The 20,301-nt window shown below is 46.9% G+C and overlaps 1 protein-coding gene across 18 annotated transcripts in view; it reads right to left on the bottom strand.

The window, feature by feature from the left end:
• NCAM1 (neural cell adhesion molecule 1) overlaps positions 1–20,301 on the bottom strand; it is a 321,021-nt gene that overhangs the window by 53,765 nt on the left and 246,955 nt on the right. For all 18 annotated transcript variants that reach the window (XM_055130835.1, XM_055130836.1, XM_055130839.1 and 15 more), the window contains exons 2-8: positions 16,395–16,469; positions 14,543–14,761; positions 13,381–13,524; positions 12,883–13,020; positions 11,270–11,387; positions 10,692–10,858; positions 2,708–2,850 (exon numbers count right to left, since the gene is read on the bottom strand). In XM_055130835.1, coding sequence (XP_054986810.1) covers positions 2,708–2,850; positions 10,692–10,858; positions 11,270–11,387; positions 12,883–13,020; positions 13,381–13,524; positions 14,543–14,761; positions 16,395–16,469 — 1,004 coding nt within the window. The remainder of the gene's footprint in view (positions 1–2,707; positions 2,851–10,691; positions 10,859–11,269; positions 11,388–12,882; positions 13,021–13,380; positions 13,525–14,542; positions 14,762–16,394; positions 16,470–20,301) is intronic.

Here is a 20,301-nt window from a genome sequence, read left to right as displayed (position 1 = left end):
GGGTAAGGGAATGACAGAGAAGAGGAAGAGGGGGAGGGTGCAACATCAGGACTGTCAAGGGGTCTGCAAGGACCACCCACACATAAGCCTAAGGGGATTGCTGGAGTTTCTTTCTCCCAGACTTCAATGATCCTGGTGTCTCATGTCTAATTCTTAGGAGGCCTCTTCACCTTCCAGGTGAGGCACAACTGTCTATTCTCTCTCTAGCACATCACCTCAACTTGAACGAGGAAAGGATTTTCTTGTGTTCTTGCAATTCAGTGACTGATGGCCTTGACAATTCCTTGCTCTAGGTAATGCAGCCTCAGATGGAGGAAAGCCTGAGCGGCAGTTTCCAAAGGAGAAGTGAATTTTATGATCTGGAACTCAACGGGACCACAAAGAGGCATCTCGGCATCACTATTAGCAATCATGGCATAAGCTGGACATCATGTCTCTGAGATTGCAATACATACTTCATATTAAGAGCACTTTTCTTGTCAGGGCTTCCTTTTAGCAAATATGTAAATCTGATGTCACGTGACTGGCTGATTTGAAGATGGGAGATGTGTTCTAATACTGATTGACTCATGTTCCAGAAACGTCAGTTCAAGTAAACTTGAAGGTTGTCCACATTAACAGAAACCAAAATAACCAAGCCAAAGCAAAGCAAAACAAAACCCAAACTTCGAACCAAGTTAAATGGCTGGACTTATTAAATAATGATTGCAAATGACACAAATGATCTATCCTGATAACTGAATCACATATAAAGGGAATTAGCCTACCTGGCTTCAGACAATTTCTAGCAGACACCTTGATTCTCAATATTTAGTAAGTATGAGTATGAACTTATGCCTGGTTATTTATTCTCATTCTATAAAAATGAGTTCACAGGTCTAAGCCTGAGTTTCCACCTACTAAAGAATTCAAGGTGGACAGAAATCTTTATAACCCTTCTGGTCTAGCTTGGCTGTTAAAAAGATATAGAATTGAAAAAAAAAGATATAGAATTGAAAAGCATCATTCATTTGAGGTAGATATTATTTCTGTCCTTTGTTGTAGGTCAAAGATATTCACTGGGCCATTGTGGACAAATCTACTCTCCAGCCTGATGTAGAAAGATCTGCCATGCGGCCCTGTGGCTTAAGCCCTGTAATGGACATTCAATCCACGATCACACAATGGAACCTAAAATCTATGCGGAGGATTTAACTCCACTTCTCTTAAAGAAAACATCTAAGTAAATACCACATTTCCTAATCCAGTTGGTTTCCACAATACCAAAGCAGTGTATGAAAGTTTCAAAAATACTTAGCAGTTCCTCAATTGAGTTTTTGTTAAGTTGAATTTGACTCTGGGGGTAAAACTTGAAAAAAAAAAAGCAGGACATAGGACATAGGGAGGGGTTTGAACAGCAACATTCTCTTCCTTTTGTTTAGGTTTTCTTTTCTTTCTTTTTTCTTTTTCTTTGAGTGAGACAGATCCAAGGCCCTCAAATGTGAATTCCAAATTTGGCTCTGCTATCTATCATACTTTCCACTTTGGGTTCTCAGTTCACCCTCTTTCGGGGTTTCCTTCAGGCAGAGGGAAGAGAGAAGATCTATCATTTTTGACATTCCGGTCAATAAGCAATCCGTTATAAATGTTCTTTAAGGCTAAGGCCATTACTCCGAAATAAGTGACAAAGCTTTGGCTGACCAAAATGAAGCCCATTACTACAGGATATATGAGATGAGGTCAGATATGTGCCCTAAGAGGGTGCAAGTTGCTTTATAACCAAGTCTCTTTCTCTTCTTCTACTCAACTGTAAAGGGCTACATAATGTGGGGTCACCACAAGTTTTATATGTTGTCAGTAATAAAGACAGCTTCCCAGTGGCCTATAAATCCATGTGTTCTCCATTTTTATTTACTTTCTGTTTTATTATTATTTTGCTTTAGAGTCACACCTGGTGGTGCTCAGGACTTACTCCTCGTTCTGCCTTCAGGGATCATTCCTAGTGGTGCTTGGGGGACCATATGTGATGCCAGGGATCAAACTGGGGTCAGGGACATACAAGGTCAGTGCCTTAACTTCTGTGTTATCTCTGGTTCCTAAATCTTTGTGTTTTAGAGCAAACTCTTCCTAGGCATTTTAATTTGTCAGGAACGTTGCTACAGTATTCTTTGATTTGCAGGGGAAAATTACAGAACTCAGTGTGTCATCATCATCTAGAAACTGCTAATTATTTTTGCCTTGATAACAAAATGATATTCAAATGTGACCAAGAATACAAGCAAACACAAAGGCAACCAAGCTTTTGTGCATATAGTGCATGTAGAGCATGAGAATACAAAACACAAGGAAAAGCATTAATAGGCTCAGTCTGATCCCTATTACTTCCAGGAGACATTTCCTTGGGTGCTTTTTGAAATGATGATAGTATTTCCCGGTGCACCAGGATTCTGGCTTCTCCATGCTCCTCACAGCTCCATAACCCTGGGTTTAGAACTCACTCTCCCCTTCATCCCCAGACAGCTAACTTGTTACAGTGCCCCGTAACACTACACCTCTGCAAATCTTGCAAGGAATTGAGTTCTTCATTGCAAGGGATGCACGGCAGTAGGCAACATTCAAGCTGGGGCCATGTCTTTTCTGGCTCACCAAAGAGAACAGGGCATGGGGCAGATTCAAGTTGCTTGAAGTCTGCATTCCACGGCCCTGGAACTCTTGGGTGACGTTATACCTTTTCTTCGCTGCTGATGTTTCGGGTGGACGTTCTCCAGGTGATGGAGGGAATGGGGTCTCCTGAGGCCTCGCAAGTCAGCGTGACCTGTTCCTCCAGTTCCATGGCCGTCTGGTTTTCTACATATGTGATTTTGGGTTTTGCTGAAAAGACAAAACAATTCTATGAGTTCAATTTAATCTTTTTTTTCTTAGTTCTCTGGGTTTAAGCTAGAATATACACCCATTCAGCAAAGGCCATCTGCTTGTTCCATAGAGGGCCTTATTCTTGTCACCGTGGGAGACAAAGAGCAGATCTGCCTCCCCCCTGTCCCTCTTCCCCAAGGAAGGCATCCCAACAGAACCTTCCAATCAAAGGCATTGGACAACACCATAATGATAGTAGAGTATGGATCATGTAAAGTAGCAGTGTCAAGGGTAATAGCTGCAGAAGGCAGGGAGCAAAATCAAAGGCTCTCCGACTGGACTTTTAGGGAAAACAGCTTTGGCACTGGACTATGAGCTTTTTGGTAGGTGAAGATTAAGGGCAAAGATGGAGTCATTCCAAGTGTAGAACATTATTTATATATTAAAGCAACCACTTGTAAAAGATGAATATATGTGAGGTGGGTATAGAGGGATAGTATAGAAGGTAGGGTGCTTGCCTATAGCTGATCCGGGTTCATATGATTCCTTGAGCATTGTCAAGAGTGGTCCCTGAGGGGCTGGAGCGATAGCACAGTGGGTAGGGCATTTGCCTTGCACACGTGGCAGACCTGGGTTTGATTCCCAGCATCCCATATGGACCCCCGAGCACCGCCAGGACTAATTCCTGAGTGCAGAGCCAGAAGTAAGCCCTGAGCATCGCTGGGTGTGACCCAAAAAGAGAAAAAAAGAGAGAGAGAGTGATCCCTGAGTGCAGAGCCAGGAGTAGGCCTTAAGTACTGCCCGGTGTCATCAAAATCCTCAAAAAACACCCCAAAACCCAAAACCACAAAAGAATGAATGTGGTCTGAGCTGTGCTGTGCTTTGGAGAGAGGGGGATGGGGTGTGCTCAGCACACACAGACAGTCTTATGGCCTGATCCAGGCATTTGTCTGAGCATTATCCCGCTGACAGCGTCTGATCAGAGTTCTGAAAACCATCATTTGTCTTTCAAGAAGGTTAATCAGGAAAAATTCAAGATGATTTAAAATGGAGAAAGCCTTGAGGTGTAAAGGCAATCTGGAAGCGCTGGCAGCACCCTGGCAGTGATGTAATGTGGTCCCAAATGAGGTTGTCAAACAGCACAGAAGCAAAGGCAGCTTCCAAGGAAAGGCTGAAAGGAAATGTTGATAGAAAGTAGTCCATGAAGAGAGGGAGGCGGGCATGGTGGAACTCCAAAGAAGGAAAGGGAAGGAGCCCAAATGACTCTGGGCTGCTTCATGTCTAGGAGAGTTGTGTGGGCATTAACTCAAGTCAGGAAATGTGGTGAGGAGCTCACTGGGGGCTGTGGGGTGGGCCGGGGATGGGAGAGAGATGAGCTGTGATGAGTTCATTTTCCAAATGTTTTGGGTAATGCAAGAAAATGCAAGCATTCAAAAGCTGAGCTAAATGTTAAAACATTAGAGAAAATTGAATTTTCCCAATTTAAAACAATTATACTTTGAAATTGCTAAACCTTCCATAGAAGGGAAAAGATAACACGGCACAAATGTCACTTATCTCACTGATGGAGGAAAAGACGGGGCTTGAAAAACAAGCAAAAAATAAATAAATCAGAATTATGGATCATTTTTAAAAGAATTGCATTTTCTTTATATTCAAATTCAGACAGTAACCCCAAATAGGCTAACAGACTACTGCCCACATCCATTCTCCAATTTCAGATCCTTGATTCTGCTTTAATAAACAGAAGGCAACGATAAAAAGAGGTGTTTCTCTGTTGCAAATACCTGTTTCAGTATAAAATTATCCATGTCATGCAGATATTTCCCTAAAGTTATTCTGCTCTGCGTCTGCTTAGCAAATCCTGCCTTGATGACTAGCCATTAGCACTTGGCAATCCAAAGTGGCAATGAACACAAATGTGAACCGACAGGGTCCAGCTGAGCAAGGCTTTCCCACAGAAGGTCTAATGCTTATCTTTGCTTTTTTGTTTGTTTTGGGGTCACAACTGGCAATGCTGTGGGGTCACTCCTGGATCTATACTCAGGAATTACTCTGGTGGTGATCAGGGGACCATAGGGCAGGCCAGAGATCAAATCTGGTTCAGCCACATGCAAGGCAAGTGCCCTATCTGCTGTGCCATCTCTCCAGACCCCTCTAGTGCCTATCTTGATAAATAGGCACTAGATAATTTATCTTGATAAATGGATTTTTCTAGTAGGTTCCAATTCAAATAGGATGGAATCAGCATTAAGTACTGTTGAGCAGGAGGTTTTTTTAAATTTTTTTTTTCTTTTTGGGTCACACCTGGCAATGCACAGGAGTTACTCCTAGCTCATGCACTTAGGAATTACTCCTGGTGGTGCTCAGGGGACCATAGGGGATGCTGGGAATCGAATGGGGTGGCCATGTGCAAGGCAAACGTCCTACCCGCTGTGCTATTGCTCCAGTCCCGAACAAGAGGTTTTTGAGAGCTAAAATGACAATCACATTTCTAGTCTGTTAAGAAATAAAGATGGAGGGCTGGAGAGATTACAGCAGGTAGGGTGCTTGCTTTTCATGAGGCTCATCAATGTTTGATCCCTAGCAACCTATATAGTCCCCTGAGTTTTTCCAGAAATAAGCCCTGAACACCACTGGTTGTGGTCTGAAATACAACCCTCCCCCATAAAATCCCCCAAAACCCAACAAACAAAAAACAACCCCACAGATGGAAAGTTGGATTCACAAAGTCATCCACACTGAGTTTACTAAATGGGGGGCATCTGGAGGTCGGTGGAGGAAGATGGAGTTTCTGGCCTGAAAACTCATCCAATCTAGACAATCCTGGCTGACCTTCTCTGGACACAGGCACTCTGTCCTGGCAGTGAAAGGCTGGCATAAGACAAAGTGTGATATGAGCATGGTTCTTATTTGGGCTCCGTGATGGCATTTCCAGACAGTCTCCAAGGGCACACTGTCCGTCCAAGTCATATTCTTCTGAAAGGTCTCATCGACAGAGGCTATCTTTGTAAGACCTGCAGAGGGCCATAGATGGAAGCACAGCTTCTCTCTGGGGACCACCCTCTGTACCCTGAAAAGTAAAACTCCCATTGGCAATAACCGAGCTCAAAACGCCACCTTGGAAATAGAATAGTAATAGCATGACGTTTAAAAAATATATTTTTTAGGGGGGTCACACCTAAAGGTGGTCGGAGCTTAATCCTGGCTCTGTGCTCGGGGATCACTTCTAGCATGGGTTGGGGGATCATATACAGTGCTGGCAATTGAACCTGGGCTAGCCACATGTAAGGCAAAACCCTCCCCACTATACTATTGCTCCAGTCGCAAACACAGGCAGTCTCGTGAGTGAAAAGGGTACTACAAATAATTATTCGGAGACAAACAGAAGGACTCGAGGACATTTTCCTCTGCACACCAGCGTCTAGAAGAATCACTCCAGGTTTGACCTCTGCACGATACTTTTGCCATCTTAATTAACCTTAGTTGTATGCCCTTGGCTTTGTTTGCTTATTCTGTTCTCCACCTGCTGCCAGGGGATGTTGAGCCTCAGATGTTCCATGGCCTTGCCCCAGGGACCCATCGCCTGTGGGCACAGCATTCTGTATTTTTTCCAAGCCCTATCTTTTCTATTGCACCCTACCAACCGGGGGCCAGATTTGTCCATTCTCACCATAATCCAAGCTCCAGTACCCCCATATGTACTCCACTGGAACTTCTAAAGGCAGACTTGGATTGAAGGGGTGAGCTAAGCAAAGCTACTCACAGGAGAACACGCGTCCACCCACAGCAGCAGGAGACCTCAAGAGCATTGGTAGGAGCCTAATACAAGTCAGCAGAGACAAAACTACTTCTTCAGGAGGGCCCATTGGGATAAGAGCAATGGAAAGTCATTGCCAAATTTAAAGGTGGGAGGCACTGACTTCATAACAAGAGCTTCTTTCTGGCTGATAACTAGGGCAATGCATGCTAGAACATGTTTCTTTCTTAGGATAAAATGATGTCAAGTGTAATTACTACTGTCCCTAATTTAGAATAAGTCCCTCATATACTAACTGCTATCACTTCTGGAAACCATGAGAGCTCTGAGCTCGTCTGTAGCATTTAAGCTACAGGTCTCTTTCTTCTGCCTCTGTGCTATATCTCCAATGCACAGGGAACCTGCCCTATTTTCCCCCCATGGTTGTTCCGATGCAGAAAGGGAAGGAGAGGGGACTGTCTAACCCAAGGACCAACCTCCTATTTGAAAGAGGAGGTTCAGAAGGTGAATAGGAGAGTGACCAGACTGGATATGATGCCAGGCTACCTTGAGGAGGCTGTGACCAGAGACCAGATATGAATGCCAGGTTACCTCTAAGAGGCTGTGCAAACACCCTGTGGGGCACGGCAGAGGAGGATTTTCATTCTGGATGGAGTGGGGGGGCTGGCTTCGACATAGTCTTGATGACTCTATACTTTCCTCACCTGTCTCTGCAGGAGTCCAGCCACTTTCCTCTACTCTACTGGACTCCCATATATTCTCCCAGTGGCCGACTTGGTAAAGGAACTGGGAGTGGATTGGAGTGGTGTGGTGTGCAGTGCACATGTGCATGTGTTTATGAGTCTATGCATGTGTGCATGTGAGTGTGTGTTGTATGTGATGCAGCAGAGGCAGTGTGGTGAGGGAGGAGCATGGACATTATAAAGATAAATTCTGCCCCACTTGCCACTAGATCTCCTTCCCTGGGCTGTGTCTATTATATGGACAGCAGGAGGGTCCTGTCTGGCTTTCTAGGCATCAGGTATGCCTTGTTCCAGGGGCAGTCACGGCCCCTTGAGAGGCCTAGCAGAGGACTCAAGATCTGTTCTCAGAGCCAAGACAGATCTGAGTGCATTTCCGGGGCAACTTCGTTGTTCACGGCACGAAGGCAGCAAACACTAATTTCAGCATTACCGGTCCATTTGTGTGAAATCTGCATACACTGTGTGTCAAATTGGATTTCATGGAGAATGAACTCCCAGTGATAGCGCAGGGAATGAATTTAAAAGCCAACTGCATGGGTTTGAATCCTGGGGTCGGTGCCTAACTCTGTGATCAGTTTTCTCATTTGCAAAACGGGGAGCAAAATGAAATTTCTCTCATAGGACTGTGCCGAGGATCAAGAGAGCTAGTTTATGGAGCACACAACACTGCTCAGCAGTGAACACTGCTCACTTCCTGGAGGGCAAGATTACTATTATTCGAAGGGGCTGAGAACTAAAAGGATTCCCTAAAGATAAAGAGATAATTAAATGTTTCCAAGAACATTTCCATGACACATACATGAAGCGTCACTGTATCACTGTCATCCCATTGCTCATCAATTTGCTTGAGCGGGCACCAGTAACATCTCCATTGTGAGACTTGTTGTTACTGTTTTTGGCATATTGAATACACCACGGGTAGCTTGCCAGGCTCTGCCGTGCAGGCGAGATACTCTCGGTAGCTCCGAGAGGGGCGGAGGAATTGAACCCCAGAAGCATCATTCACAAAAAATGAATGGCTATTTCTTCATTTGGCCAAACATTGGCATCTATTTCATGCCAGGAACTTCTCTAGATGCCAGGGATAGGCCTTTGAGTAAAACAGACTTGAATCTCTGTCCACTGAGTATGCTGGACACGCTTCTGTACCTGGGCAAATGAACCCTAAGATACTCCTCCCTCTTCTTCCTCTGTGTGAAAAATGAGCACTGTTTGAAAACTTCTCTATCTTCTATCACACGGGATCAGAGATCATCTCTTCCTATAAAACACCATGTAGATTGCTATGATAATGTGTCTTTATAATGGGATGTCATTAAAAAGTTCAGCATCAGCCAACATTAGCCTCTGACCCCCCTGATGAGGACTGAGAGCACGTTATTTCATCTCTGTAACCTCAGCAATGGCTGGGCCCATGCCAGGCACTCAAATATTGTTGATAATGACAATATCTATTATAATGTATGTGCTTATATGTTTATTTTTTCTGCTGCTCAGCATCAAGGGACCATACCTCTATTTTTGGGTGGGGGCTACATCTGATGTGCTCAGGGCTTACTCCTAGCTCCATGCTCAGTGATGGCTCCTGATGGGCTCAGGGGGGCTATGCAGTGTTGGATCTCCAACCCAAGTCGGGTGTACACAAGGAAAGTACCTCACATGTGTGTACTATCTCTCTGATCCCAGTGGACAGTATCTTCCTCATCACTGTAGTTCCTCTAGAGGTCCAGCAATACCAGGGCTCAATAAATATCCATTAAATAAGGGAATACATAAAATTTTCTTTCTTTTTTTTTTCTTTTGCTTTTTGGGTCACACCCGGCAATGCACAGGGGTTACTCCTGGCTCTGCACTCAAGAATTACTCCTGGCGGTGCTCAAGGGACCATATGGGATGCTGGGAATCAAACCTGGGTCGGCTGCGTGCAAGGCAAATGCTCTACCCACGTGTGCTATTGCTCCAGCCCCTGAAATTTTCTTTCTTTGTGAAATGGAAAAGCCTGAAATCAGAATGGGGAAGATCGGTCTGAACTAGGGAAGATGTTGTAAGGAACTTTGGCTTTCCCTTTCTATAACCTGGCCCTAAACCCAGGGATCCTTAATAAATTTAGAGGCTCCATCTGTGATTCCAGGGTCTGTCTGTATATCAGTGTTCGGCCTTCAAAAGTCATGTTTACAGTTAGATACCTTCTTCTGACTAGGCTAAAAACAAGCCAGTCCCAAGCAGAGTTCCCAGGTGCACCTATACCAGCCTGAGAGCCTTGTGCGTGGGGCTGTCCCACGTGTTTCCTGCTTAGCACCATTCAGAGAGCCAGCTCATGTCTGTTCTTTGAAAAGGTGAACAGAGAAATGCCAAGAGCCACTAGGCTAAATTTTTCTTCTTTTTTTTTTTTTTAAATTTTCTGCCGTGAATGCTTTTTCAAGGTCAAGTTGAAATGCATTTCAGTTCTAAATGGATGTAAGTTAACTGAGTTTATAAAGACAACATGGGTAGAGATGTGGGGAGCTATTTCTGTGACTCTTACGGCATTGTGGCATGCAGACCAGAGAAAGAAGCATAGGGAGATAAGAAGCGATCAGCCAGCCCGTCACAAATATTTACCAAGGGCCTATTATGAGTTGGGTGGATCCAAAGTGTGACAGAAAAAGCCGTGTGAGAAATCCTTGTGATCTCAGAGTGCACACACTTACAACCCTGCTCCTCCCTACCCCCCCCCCAAAAAAAAAGAGGCACACATGATCAGGTAGGATTTGGAGAAGCTCAGTGAGGCTGCCACAGTAAACCTGGAAAGCTAGTGTGTGGGGAGGGTGTGGCAGAAGGAGTTCGAGAGGCTGCGCTTGCCTGAGTCAGGCGGGAACTACTTCATGGGAAAAGTTGGGTTGAAAAGGTGGATAAGAAAAAGGCAGCTTGGAGCTGCTCTGGGAGGAATAATGCAATGTCTGGAGATGGGCAGCAAACCTGGTGTGTCCACAGGACAGGGAGACATTGTACAGCATTGACTAGGGAGCCAAGTGGAAGGAAGACGAGGCCCTGAAGGAAGGCAGGTGGCATCATCTGAGGTGTGGTCTTGCAAAGAGCCTTAGGATTGTACTCCCGTTGCACTAGGGAGCTAGGGAGGGGTTTAAACACAGGAGAGTCACTTGTGGGGAAGAGACTGGAGGGAGAACTGGAGACCAGTGGGGAGGGTGCCTTGTTTCCTGGGGAGCAAGGGGTGGTTCAGGCTAGATTGTCACATCTGGGACAGATTCTGACGTAGAGCAGGCAGTTTGTGTTGATGGAGTGTGAAGGGAAGGAAGAAATGGGGGGTGGGGTGGGGGTGGAGGCAGGCAATGATTTGGACCCCCCACTGTTTTTACCGAAGACTTTGAGGTGGATGGACGCATCCTGCTCGCCAGCTTTGTTCTCAGCAATGCAGACATACTCAGCCTCGTCATTCTTATCCACCTTCCTGATGGTCAGCTCAGAACTGTCATCACTGAAGATGTACTTCTCGTCTTCCTCATCCTCTATTTGTTCCCCGTCCCTGCAGGGGGAAGAAATGTAAAGAACTGTGACTTTTTTTTTTTACCTCAGCTCAAAACATGTCTTTCTTTGGTTCATCTTCATAAAATGCAGGGTAAGTTCATGGGAAAGACATCGCAGGAACTAGAGATGCCAAGTTTTACATCCATATAATACCTGACACAGCTAGACCCAAACCACTGATTTGTCCAAAATGGATACACTGGTCCCACAAGTACTTCAAAGAGGGCCAGCCAAGGCCACACCCTCTGGTTCTGATCCCACAAAGTGACAACGAAGCAAGGAAACTACAGAGGAGATCCTGTTTGCAACTGGAGCTGATGGTTCCCGACAATCCATGTCCATTCTATTGTGCTGGCGGCAGAACACAGGTCCCCACTGGGCTGAGATGAGAGGGCAGCCAGTTTCTTACTTGGTCCAACTCATGGTGGGTTCTGGGAAGCCTTCGGCATCACACACCAGGGTGACGGACTGGCCCAGGTTGGCGGTGGCATTCACTATGCTCTGTCTGGCCTGGACTGTGGGAGGCACTGAAGGAGAGAAGAAAGGTCAGGGGGATGGAGGAAACTTAGAAACCCATGGGCTGGAGGAGAGGCACTTCCGGGGGAATCCGAATCAGAGCATCCTGACGTGGGGATCAAGAGTTTGAATGAGGGATCTCCAGTTGTGTGTGTGCTAGATTAGTGCTTTTCAATGGTATTTAGGCTTAGGGATGTGCACTGGTCCATGATGTGCACAGATGAAAACCACCGTGCTGAAAGAATTACTGTAAATTTCCAAGTGATTTACACACAAGCATGCATTCTCATGTTCCACAATATGTGAATAATCTATAATATTGGTTTTTAATCTATAGCTTGGAAATCTACAGAAATGCTTCTTTCATTTCAAAATGGCATCCAGCTTATTTTATTTATTGTTTGTTTGTTTTGCATTCACACCAGCACTTTGTTCCTGGCCCTGTGCTCAGGAATTCCTCCTGGCGGTGCTCGAGGAACCATAAAGGATGCCAGGGATCAAAGCTTGATTGGAGTGTGTAAGGCAAGTGCCTTACCTGCTGTACTATCTCTCCAGTTCCAGCCCATACATATATTTTATATTTTATTTTATTCTATTCTAGGCACTGTGGTTTATAATCCTTTTAATGGCACGGTTTCAAGCATTAAACAGCACCACACCCTCCCCCGAGTGTCTGCTCCCTGGCCCCGCTGTCCCAGTGTCTCCAGCACCCTGTTCCCCGCCTCATCCCCCTGAACTTTAGAGTAGCTGTTTATCATGATATACTTTATCGATCAATGCATTTCTAATTACTGAGGCTTGTGAAACTGGTTGTTTAAAAGATACCCATTATACTAGAAAAATCTGGAAATACCTTCTCCTGGGGGCCATATGATGAATACCAATTTGACTCATCCAAGAGTGACATTTATCTGGGATTGTCATCACAACCCTTTACACAAACTGTTTTTGTCGAAAGGATGAGAGGGGGAGAATTTGACAAAAAATACATACCAACAGCCAAAATAATTCAACCATGATTTACTTGTTTTCTTAGTACTGACATAATTTCCTGTAAACATCTTGTAAATGCCAGATCGATTCCATGGGTATGTTTATTTGACACTGCAAATTAAGATTAATAAGCCCATAGACCAAGATTCTGATGATTCTAAGGCCTGAATTGATTATAATATTTTCTTTGAACATTGAACCAAGGGACTCATGTCACAATTATGGTAATATCAAGGACAATGAAGGATGAAACAGAATTCACTAGAATGCATGGGGAAATTGCTTCAAGCCATTGAAAGACATCCAAAAGCTACAGTGAAAGTCCCCATAGCTGAGAGAGACCTAGACACTTGTATTTAAAAATCAGCAAGCCAGAGTTACAATAATGGGGGACCAGGGAGGGCTGGATGGGTAAGTCAGTACACGGTTTTTACACGGACCAAAGAGAGTTCAAGAGCACCATAGCGGGAGACCAAGGGTGGAGCTGTGGAGAGTGAGAAGAGCAGATCTCACCATTCACAATGACCTGAATGTCCTTGAAGTTGATCTCCCCCCTTGCCAGGATCCTGCCCTCACAGCGGTAGGTGCCCTCATCTGTTTTCTTGATGCCCCGGATCTGCAGGTAGTTGTTGGACAGGACTATGAATCGAACTGGAAGAGACAAGGTGATTCACGGTGAGTTATGAGCTCTGGAATCTGCAGGCTGGCCGCCAGCCTCCCTCTCCCCTAGCCTCAGTCTTATGCGGGCGAAGCCTTAAGCTGAAATGAGAAAATGTTTTCCTGGCTTGGAACAGATAGGCAAGAGCAAAAATCTGCTGGAAATTTGCCTTTTCCTTTGGAGTGAACGTCAGCTGCCTGAACAGACAGGCTTCATCCAGAACCCCAGAGAGGGGCAGGTCAGCCCTTGCCTTTGGTTCTAAGACAACTGGGTCTGAGCTTGGGCTGGAAAGCCTCAAAGCCACAGAGGTGAACACCCAAGGGAATTCCGTGGGTGGGAAATTCAGGTCTCACCATCTTTTTTCAGAATGACATCTCGGCCTTTGTGCTTCCAGATAATGGTTGGGGGCAGGGAGCTGACCACATCGCACACGATCACGGCATCTTCTCCCTCCCGGAACTCCTGTGGGGTTGGTGCATTCTTGAACATGAGCTTCTCTAGAAAACGAGCAAGAGGCAAGTGAGGGAAAACAGCCACATCTCCCAGCAAGATTCCGTCCCACTATAGACATCCTGCTTGGCCTTGAGTCTTAGGCAACAGTCCCTCTGTCTATAGGCTGGTGTTAGAGGGTCTCCTACCCTGGACTTGGCCAAAAATGACAGGCAGAGCAGCCAGCCCAAGAGGAGGGAGAATTTTGTCGCCGTTGTCTGGCAATCAAAATCTCATGCCTGAATGCTACATTGATGATACGTTGTGCAGAAAGATGTCTATGGGGAGCAAGGCATGTCTGTATTGAGGGTTCCCTGTTATGTAGGATGGTGCTGATAAAATGCAACACTGGTTCCTACTCTTCAACGATTAGCAGGAGACACGGATCCTTTCTGTCTCCCACTGCCTGATATCCCAACCCAATCTTCCTACCTCAGAGACAATTCTCAAAAACATGATAAAGGGAAAGCAGGATTACTGGTAATAAATACCATGGCAATCAATATGGTTTCATTAGCTATCACCACCATGACACCGGCCAATGGCACAGATGCATGATAACAAGGCAATGGGAGAATGAGATTCCACCTACAGATTGAGTTTTGGTGACTGCCTGCTCTGAGTGGCACGAGAGTATTCAGATAAAACTTCCCCATCCCACGGAGCCACTGGTCTCATCCCCCATAAGGGAGACTGAGATAAGGGAAAACCCAAATTAAGAGTCATCATTTAAGAGGGGATGCATAATAGCACTCTATTCTTTACATTCAAGTGACACCCGGGACAGGTGTCACTTGAATGTAAAGAATAGAGGGAGATGCCCATGGGAGGTGGCTATGGCCTGCATCAACCTAGGTCCTTAGCTCTGAGTTGGCCAAAGAGCCTTTAAAAGAACATGCTAGAACTCTGTGCTCTACTTCCAGATTTAGGGAAAGGAAAGTGGATAGGAGACTCATCAAGCTCCCAGCTGGTCCCTCTACCAACATAGTGCACCGCCGGGATACAAGAGAAGACAGAAGGGCTTACGGAAGATCTTCACGTTGACTGTGGCCTCTGACTCAGTGCCATCCTCGCCAGTGACCACACACTTGTAAATGCCGGCGTCGTCGATGTTGGCGTTGTAGATGGTGAGCGTGGATGAAGAGTCATCGTTCCACACCACCGAGATTCGCTGCTGATTTGGGGTGAGCTTTTCTCCATTGGGGGAGAACCAGGAGATGTCTTTGTCTTTGGCATCTCCCGCCACTGAAGAGGAAGAGATTAATTTTAAACCACTGACGATTGATAAAAAAAAAGCAAAAATCCTTCTACAGAGACAGTGGGAATGAAAACTATACTGCAAGGGAGCCTGGAGCTTGATCATGGTGGAGAACTATTAAGGACCAAGTGCTCTGACTCTGGTTGAAGGTGCCTAATCCCAGTGATAGTATTGGGAAGAACCTGACCAACCACTATGGCTAATATTTCTCATAGTGGTCCTATCCCGAGTGAATGAAGGGAAGAAATATTTGCAGAGGACTTACTGGTACCACACACCCAAGTAGGAGCTTTCAGCCTTCCAGAGCAGCGGGTTAAGGGAGTCCATTTACCTATGATCTGAGCTAAGGGCTCAGCTGGTCAGTTGTTTTCTAGGGCTTCAATGCTGGTCTCCTCTCTGAAGGATGAGACGCAGCTAGTGCAGGACTGCAGCTAGAAACCACAGCTTCCAGCCTCTCCCAGTTGCTCACACATTTACCCAAATTCAGCACCTTGCCTCAGAAGACTACCCTTCTCTGCAAATTCTCCAAAGGAGGTGATCACAGTCACCACCCGGCCCCCTGGCACCCAGCAGGGGCGGGTGTCACCTCTCAGCTGTCAGATGCAGAGTTGGAAAGGGGTGAAGGGCCGTTGGTGTCCCCAAATTCTCGGCAGGGCACCCTTGCCTGATCACTCAGCCCCACAGATGCTTAGCGTGGGAATAAAGCCGGCTTCCTTTCAAGGCCCATCGTGTTTTCAATAAATATCGCTATTTGCAAGATGTGCTGTGGATGCCACGGCTGCATGTGAGAGCATTTGAATTGCTGTAATGAAGGCAAACCTGGAGAGAAGACACCCCAGGCTGGGGCGCCCTCATTCCATGGAAACCAGAAGAGCCTGGAACAGCCTCCCTGCCTACAGTGGCATGGGAAATGTGCCAGCTGACACCACGGTCAGCTCAGCATCCTGTTTGGATGATGTGTTGACACTCAGAGTACCCTGGGGCCTCCCTGGAAGACTTTTGATTCTCGGTACATTTCCTGGTCATTACCTGGGCTGTGGAGAAGGGGCCTGTTTGTCAAACCACCACCCAGAACACCGAGTCAGACCAGTCCGAGCTCTCAGGCTCTGGTGTAGGGACTGTGGGCCAGAACAATGTGGACAACACTGTGTGTTCATCTGTGCTCACAGTGTGAGGAGACAACAGCATTGCTTTTCTTTCAGCCACATTTTAGACCTCCCTAGATTTCCCTGCTGGTGGTCCCACCTCCCCCCTTGAGGAGGTGCCAGAAAGAGTCTTGGGTTCACCTAATGTGCACTGAATGCTTGTGTTTTTTTTGTCCTGGAGGGGCTAAAGGAGGCTAAAGAAGTTTGGGAACCTTTGCCCTCAACCTTCCCCCAATCATTTGGCATAGTCCCGCTGATGCAATTTGCTATATTGGGGTGGCTCTGAGGAAGGAAAAGCAGGTGCAGTAGAGCTTCCTGGCTCTCGGGAAAAAGAATCCACCTGACTGCAGAGAAATGGCAGGAGCTGAGAGTGTGGAGCACAGAGCCCGGCACACGCAGCCCGCAGCCTTCTGCTCTGCCCGATGTTCTCAGGACGTACACTTTCCCAACACGCAGCGGGGCACAGAACACTTGCCTTGACACAAGAAGAACTTGGACTCTCCAACGCTGATTTCCCCTTGGCTGGGAACAATGTCCACCTGCAGAGAAACTGAAAAGACAAAGCCCAGGGTCAACACACTTTGGAACTCCCAAGGACCGAACCCAAACTGCATCCCTCTGCTCACTTTCAGAGAGAGAGAAGAGAGGAGACCGTTGGCGTTTGAAGACATCTCAACATCCATTAACCTACAGCTCCTCTCTCCACCGCCAGAAATGGGAATCATGGACAATCTCCTGTCCAAGTAGGACACTGGCCCCTTGGTGCCAGGTCTCCCTGGAGATTTGGGGTGCCCTCCGTTCTAAGTGCTTCTCACCCCTCAAGGAGGCACATGTTTCTGCTCCAGACAAGAGTGGGACTGAGAGAATCAGGAGCCTGACAGGTCATCAGTGAGCCATGGCTGTGCCCTGGGAGGCCTGGCCTCACACCCATGTGTGCTGCGTGGCTGCAGAGAAGGTGTCCCAAGGAATTCCGAATGGATTCTTAAAGGATCTTCACCTCAGCACCCTTCTCAAGAATAATAGTGTGCCTTCCTCTCCCTGAGAGGAGACAGCACCCAACATCATCACCCTCTCAGCCAGACAGATTTCTGGAATGCAGATCTGCCCCCCCCGGAATTCCCTGTACCCCATTAGCTATATGCTTCACATTTTCTTTTGAGTCTCCTTATACTTTCATCATTCCACTTCACGGATAAGACAAAAAAATGTTGCCCAAATCTCTGACTCCCATATTCAAGCTGTTCCTTGATCTGCTCTGAGCAGATAACTATTCCTCAGGAACACAGGCTGAGGGGAGGAACGTGTTTTTATTTACTGGCCTTTGACTCCATTCTTCTTGGGTGGGGCGCAGCTGATACCTAAAGACTCATGGGTGTTGGGCTCAGCATACTGAGTATGGAGGAGGAGCCAGACCCACCCGGTGGGTAACTGAGACTCAGGGAGCTCCTCCCCAGAACAGCCATTTTCTCTTCCTTGAGATGCAGGGGAGCTTGTTGCCATGGTGACTTATCTCGGTCCCTGATTGTTTGCTCCTAGATGAAGGACCCTGGTTGTGCGCTGCAGGGCAGAAGGATCAAAGGGCTGCTGGGGGCTTAGAAGGGGAGTCCTGGGGGACCTAACCAATAGACAGGAGCTGCACCTGACCAATAGACAAGGCACACTGGGGAACCTCCCTAACCAATAGACAAGGCAGACCGGGGAATCTCCCATCCGAGGCTGAGAGAGAATGGGGTGGCTTGATGGAGACAGGAATTGGTTGTTTGCAGGGACAGGGGCACCCAAGGGGTGCTCAATGCGGGGCCTGAGAATGCAGTGCTAGATGTTCCCTAGACCACCCCAGCAGCACACAGGGTTTCCATGGCTGCATCTGGAGCTTCTCCATGCTCAGGAGACCACGTGGTGCCTGGGATGGAACAAGGTCTGTTGCCAGAGCAGGGCATGTTCCCTGAACGACCTCTCAGGGCCGAGACAGGAACCAGAAAAGGAGGGTGGGGGCAGGAGCCCAACCCAGAGAGGATGTTGAATTCTCCACTGTGAGAATAAGAGGCGCAGTGTGGAGATTGACCCGGAAGAAGAATGCTCTCAATGCAGGCTCCCTCCCTCCCTCCCTCCCTCCCTCCCTCCCTCCCTCCCTCCCTCCCTCCCTCCCTCCCTCCCTCCCTCCCTCCCTCCCTCCCTCCCTCCTTCCCTCCTTCCCTCCCTCCCTCCCTCCTTCTGTGTGTGTGTGTGTGTGTGTGTGTGTGTCTGTGTCTGTCTGTCAGTCTGTCTTTTTCTCCTATTCCCCTCTCATTCTCATTTGGTTTGCTGCTCTTTCCTGAGAGCATTGGAAGGTATTCGCCCTCATTTTCCCCTGCCTTCCCAAAGCCAACAGAACTTGGTGTGCCATCACTCATTTGGGAGCTTTGTCTCTCCCTAAAGTGACATGTGATGATACCCTAAGGAGGGCTGCAAGGGAACTCAACCATCACTAGGTCCCATGTCCTCAACTTTCCAGATGAGCAAAGATAGGTTAAGTGATTTCCCAAAGTCACGTCTAGTAAGGGCTTGGCTATCTGATGGCCGGCAAGTGTTCTTTCCATGAGCTTAGAGAGTCAGTGAATAAAAAGCTTCTCTTCATTTTAGCAGAGACAGACCTGTTTGTTTGCTGCCCCTAAGGAAACCCAGTGAGGTAGAGTTGAGACCACCAGTGGGATGTGGTGATGATGGGCCCTTCTGGGGGGCTACAGGCTGCCTACAGGCCAGCCAGGTCCTTCCTTATGCCTGTTGTTATCCCATGACATGAAACACAGGCAGGAGTATTAAGCTCAGAAGTTGTGTGATCCATCTGTCACGTAAGTCCTGGTCCTTCTGCGAGGTGACATGGTCTCCATCGGGGAACACCAGGCCCTTCCCTGCCTGGGACATTCGCTGCCCATGTGCCCATATGCTGAGCATTAGCAGCCTGCTCAACATATGGATCCTGTTACTCCCGGAGCCCTGGCGGCTTTGAGGAGGATATTCTTATCCCTAGTGAAAAAACAGTCTCCATTTCCCAGCTCCTTTTAAACAGAACATGGCTCTCCCGGGGAAGAAGAATGTGCAAGGCCAAAGACTCTTCATACCCCAATGCAGCCAGAAATGTTTCTCTGGGCCACAGAAAGAAACGAGAAAGCAGAATTTAAAGGAATTCCCAGGCCAACCAGAGCCTACGTACCCATTTATCATTGCATAAGTTTTTTATTTAAAAAAAAGTGGCTATCCATTTCGACTCCTGACCTTTTTTCCTCACACATGGAAAAAATACAGCCTCAGCGTCAAAGACAGGCCAGAGAACCTCAGCCTCTCTGAAAATCAAGATTTGGATATTTTCCACGAATGCATAAAGGCTGATTCTTTTCTTCCAAACACTAAATCTTGGCTTGCTAGGATTTAACAAGTGCTACGTGGCAATCCTGTTCCAGAATCTGAACTCCTTCCTTCCACTTCTCACTGCCCGACACTATCTATTCTTCTGTGGCTTCCACCAATGTGCACTCCCATCTCTGCACCTGTCTTTCTCCAGCCGCATAGATGAGGGACATTTCCTGGCTAGGCCTAAGTTTTTGGTTACAAATAAAATCTCAAAAATGTGGCTTCTAAAGAAGTATCTCCCACTTTGTATACGTGGTTTTGCTAGAATCATGCCTGGTCCTTTATCATCTCAGATGCTTCTGTAAACAGGTAGTTGGCACTGTGGGGGTCCTTGGCAGAGCTGAGACTTTTTTTGCAAGTGGTGCTTTCAGGGTACCTCTCCCACCCCTGCCATGGGCTCTGGAGGGCACTTCTCACTTTCTGATCTACACAACACACTTTGTTGAATGCACACAACAGTTCTGAGAGAGAGAAGGGCCAATGCCTTTGACTGCATTCTGGAAAAGAGGAAAGGTATGGAGTGATGAAAAAACTTGCCCAGGGTATGTCAGCTCATGAGTCATTTCTAAGACTCCAGCTTTTCCACCTGCATATGACGCTCTTTTGCTGGCCTCCCACCTGGCTTGTTAATCACTTGTATCACTTGTCATTCCGTTGATCTTCGATTTGGTCGAGCAGGCACCCGTAACATCTCCATTCATCCCTGTTGTGTGCTAGTGTAGCCAAATGATATCTGCTCGCTCCAGGAACAGGAAGGGCCTTAAACCGTTCATTCAGGGTTTTGACTAAGAAGTCTGCTTGTTAATACCTAGCTACATTTGCTCTCTTCCAAATGATGGGCACAGTGTACACAACTCTTATCATCATGCTGCAGCCGTCATTTCTACCCTGACTGGCCTCTTTGCACATGGATAGCTATAGTATGACACCCCCCCATCCCCCATTCTACAGGTAGAGAAGTGGAGGTCCAGAGCCAGGCATAAGGGTGAGGT

This window comes from Sorex araneus, chromosome 3, assembly GCF_027595985.1.
Source record: "Sorex araneus isolate mSorAra2 chromosome 3, mSorAra2.pri, whole genome shotgun sequence".
NCBI lineage: Eukaryota > Metazoa > Chordata > Mammalia > Eulipotyphla > Soricidae > Sorex > Sorex araneus.
Note: the sequence above shows the minus strand (reverse complement) of the source record. Positions and strands in the feature narration are given on the sequence as shown.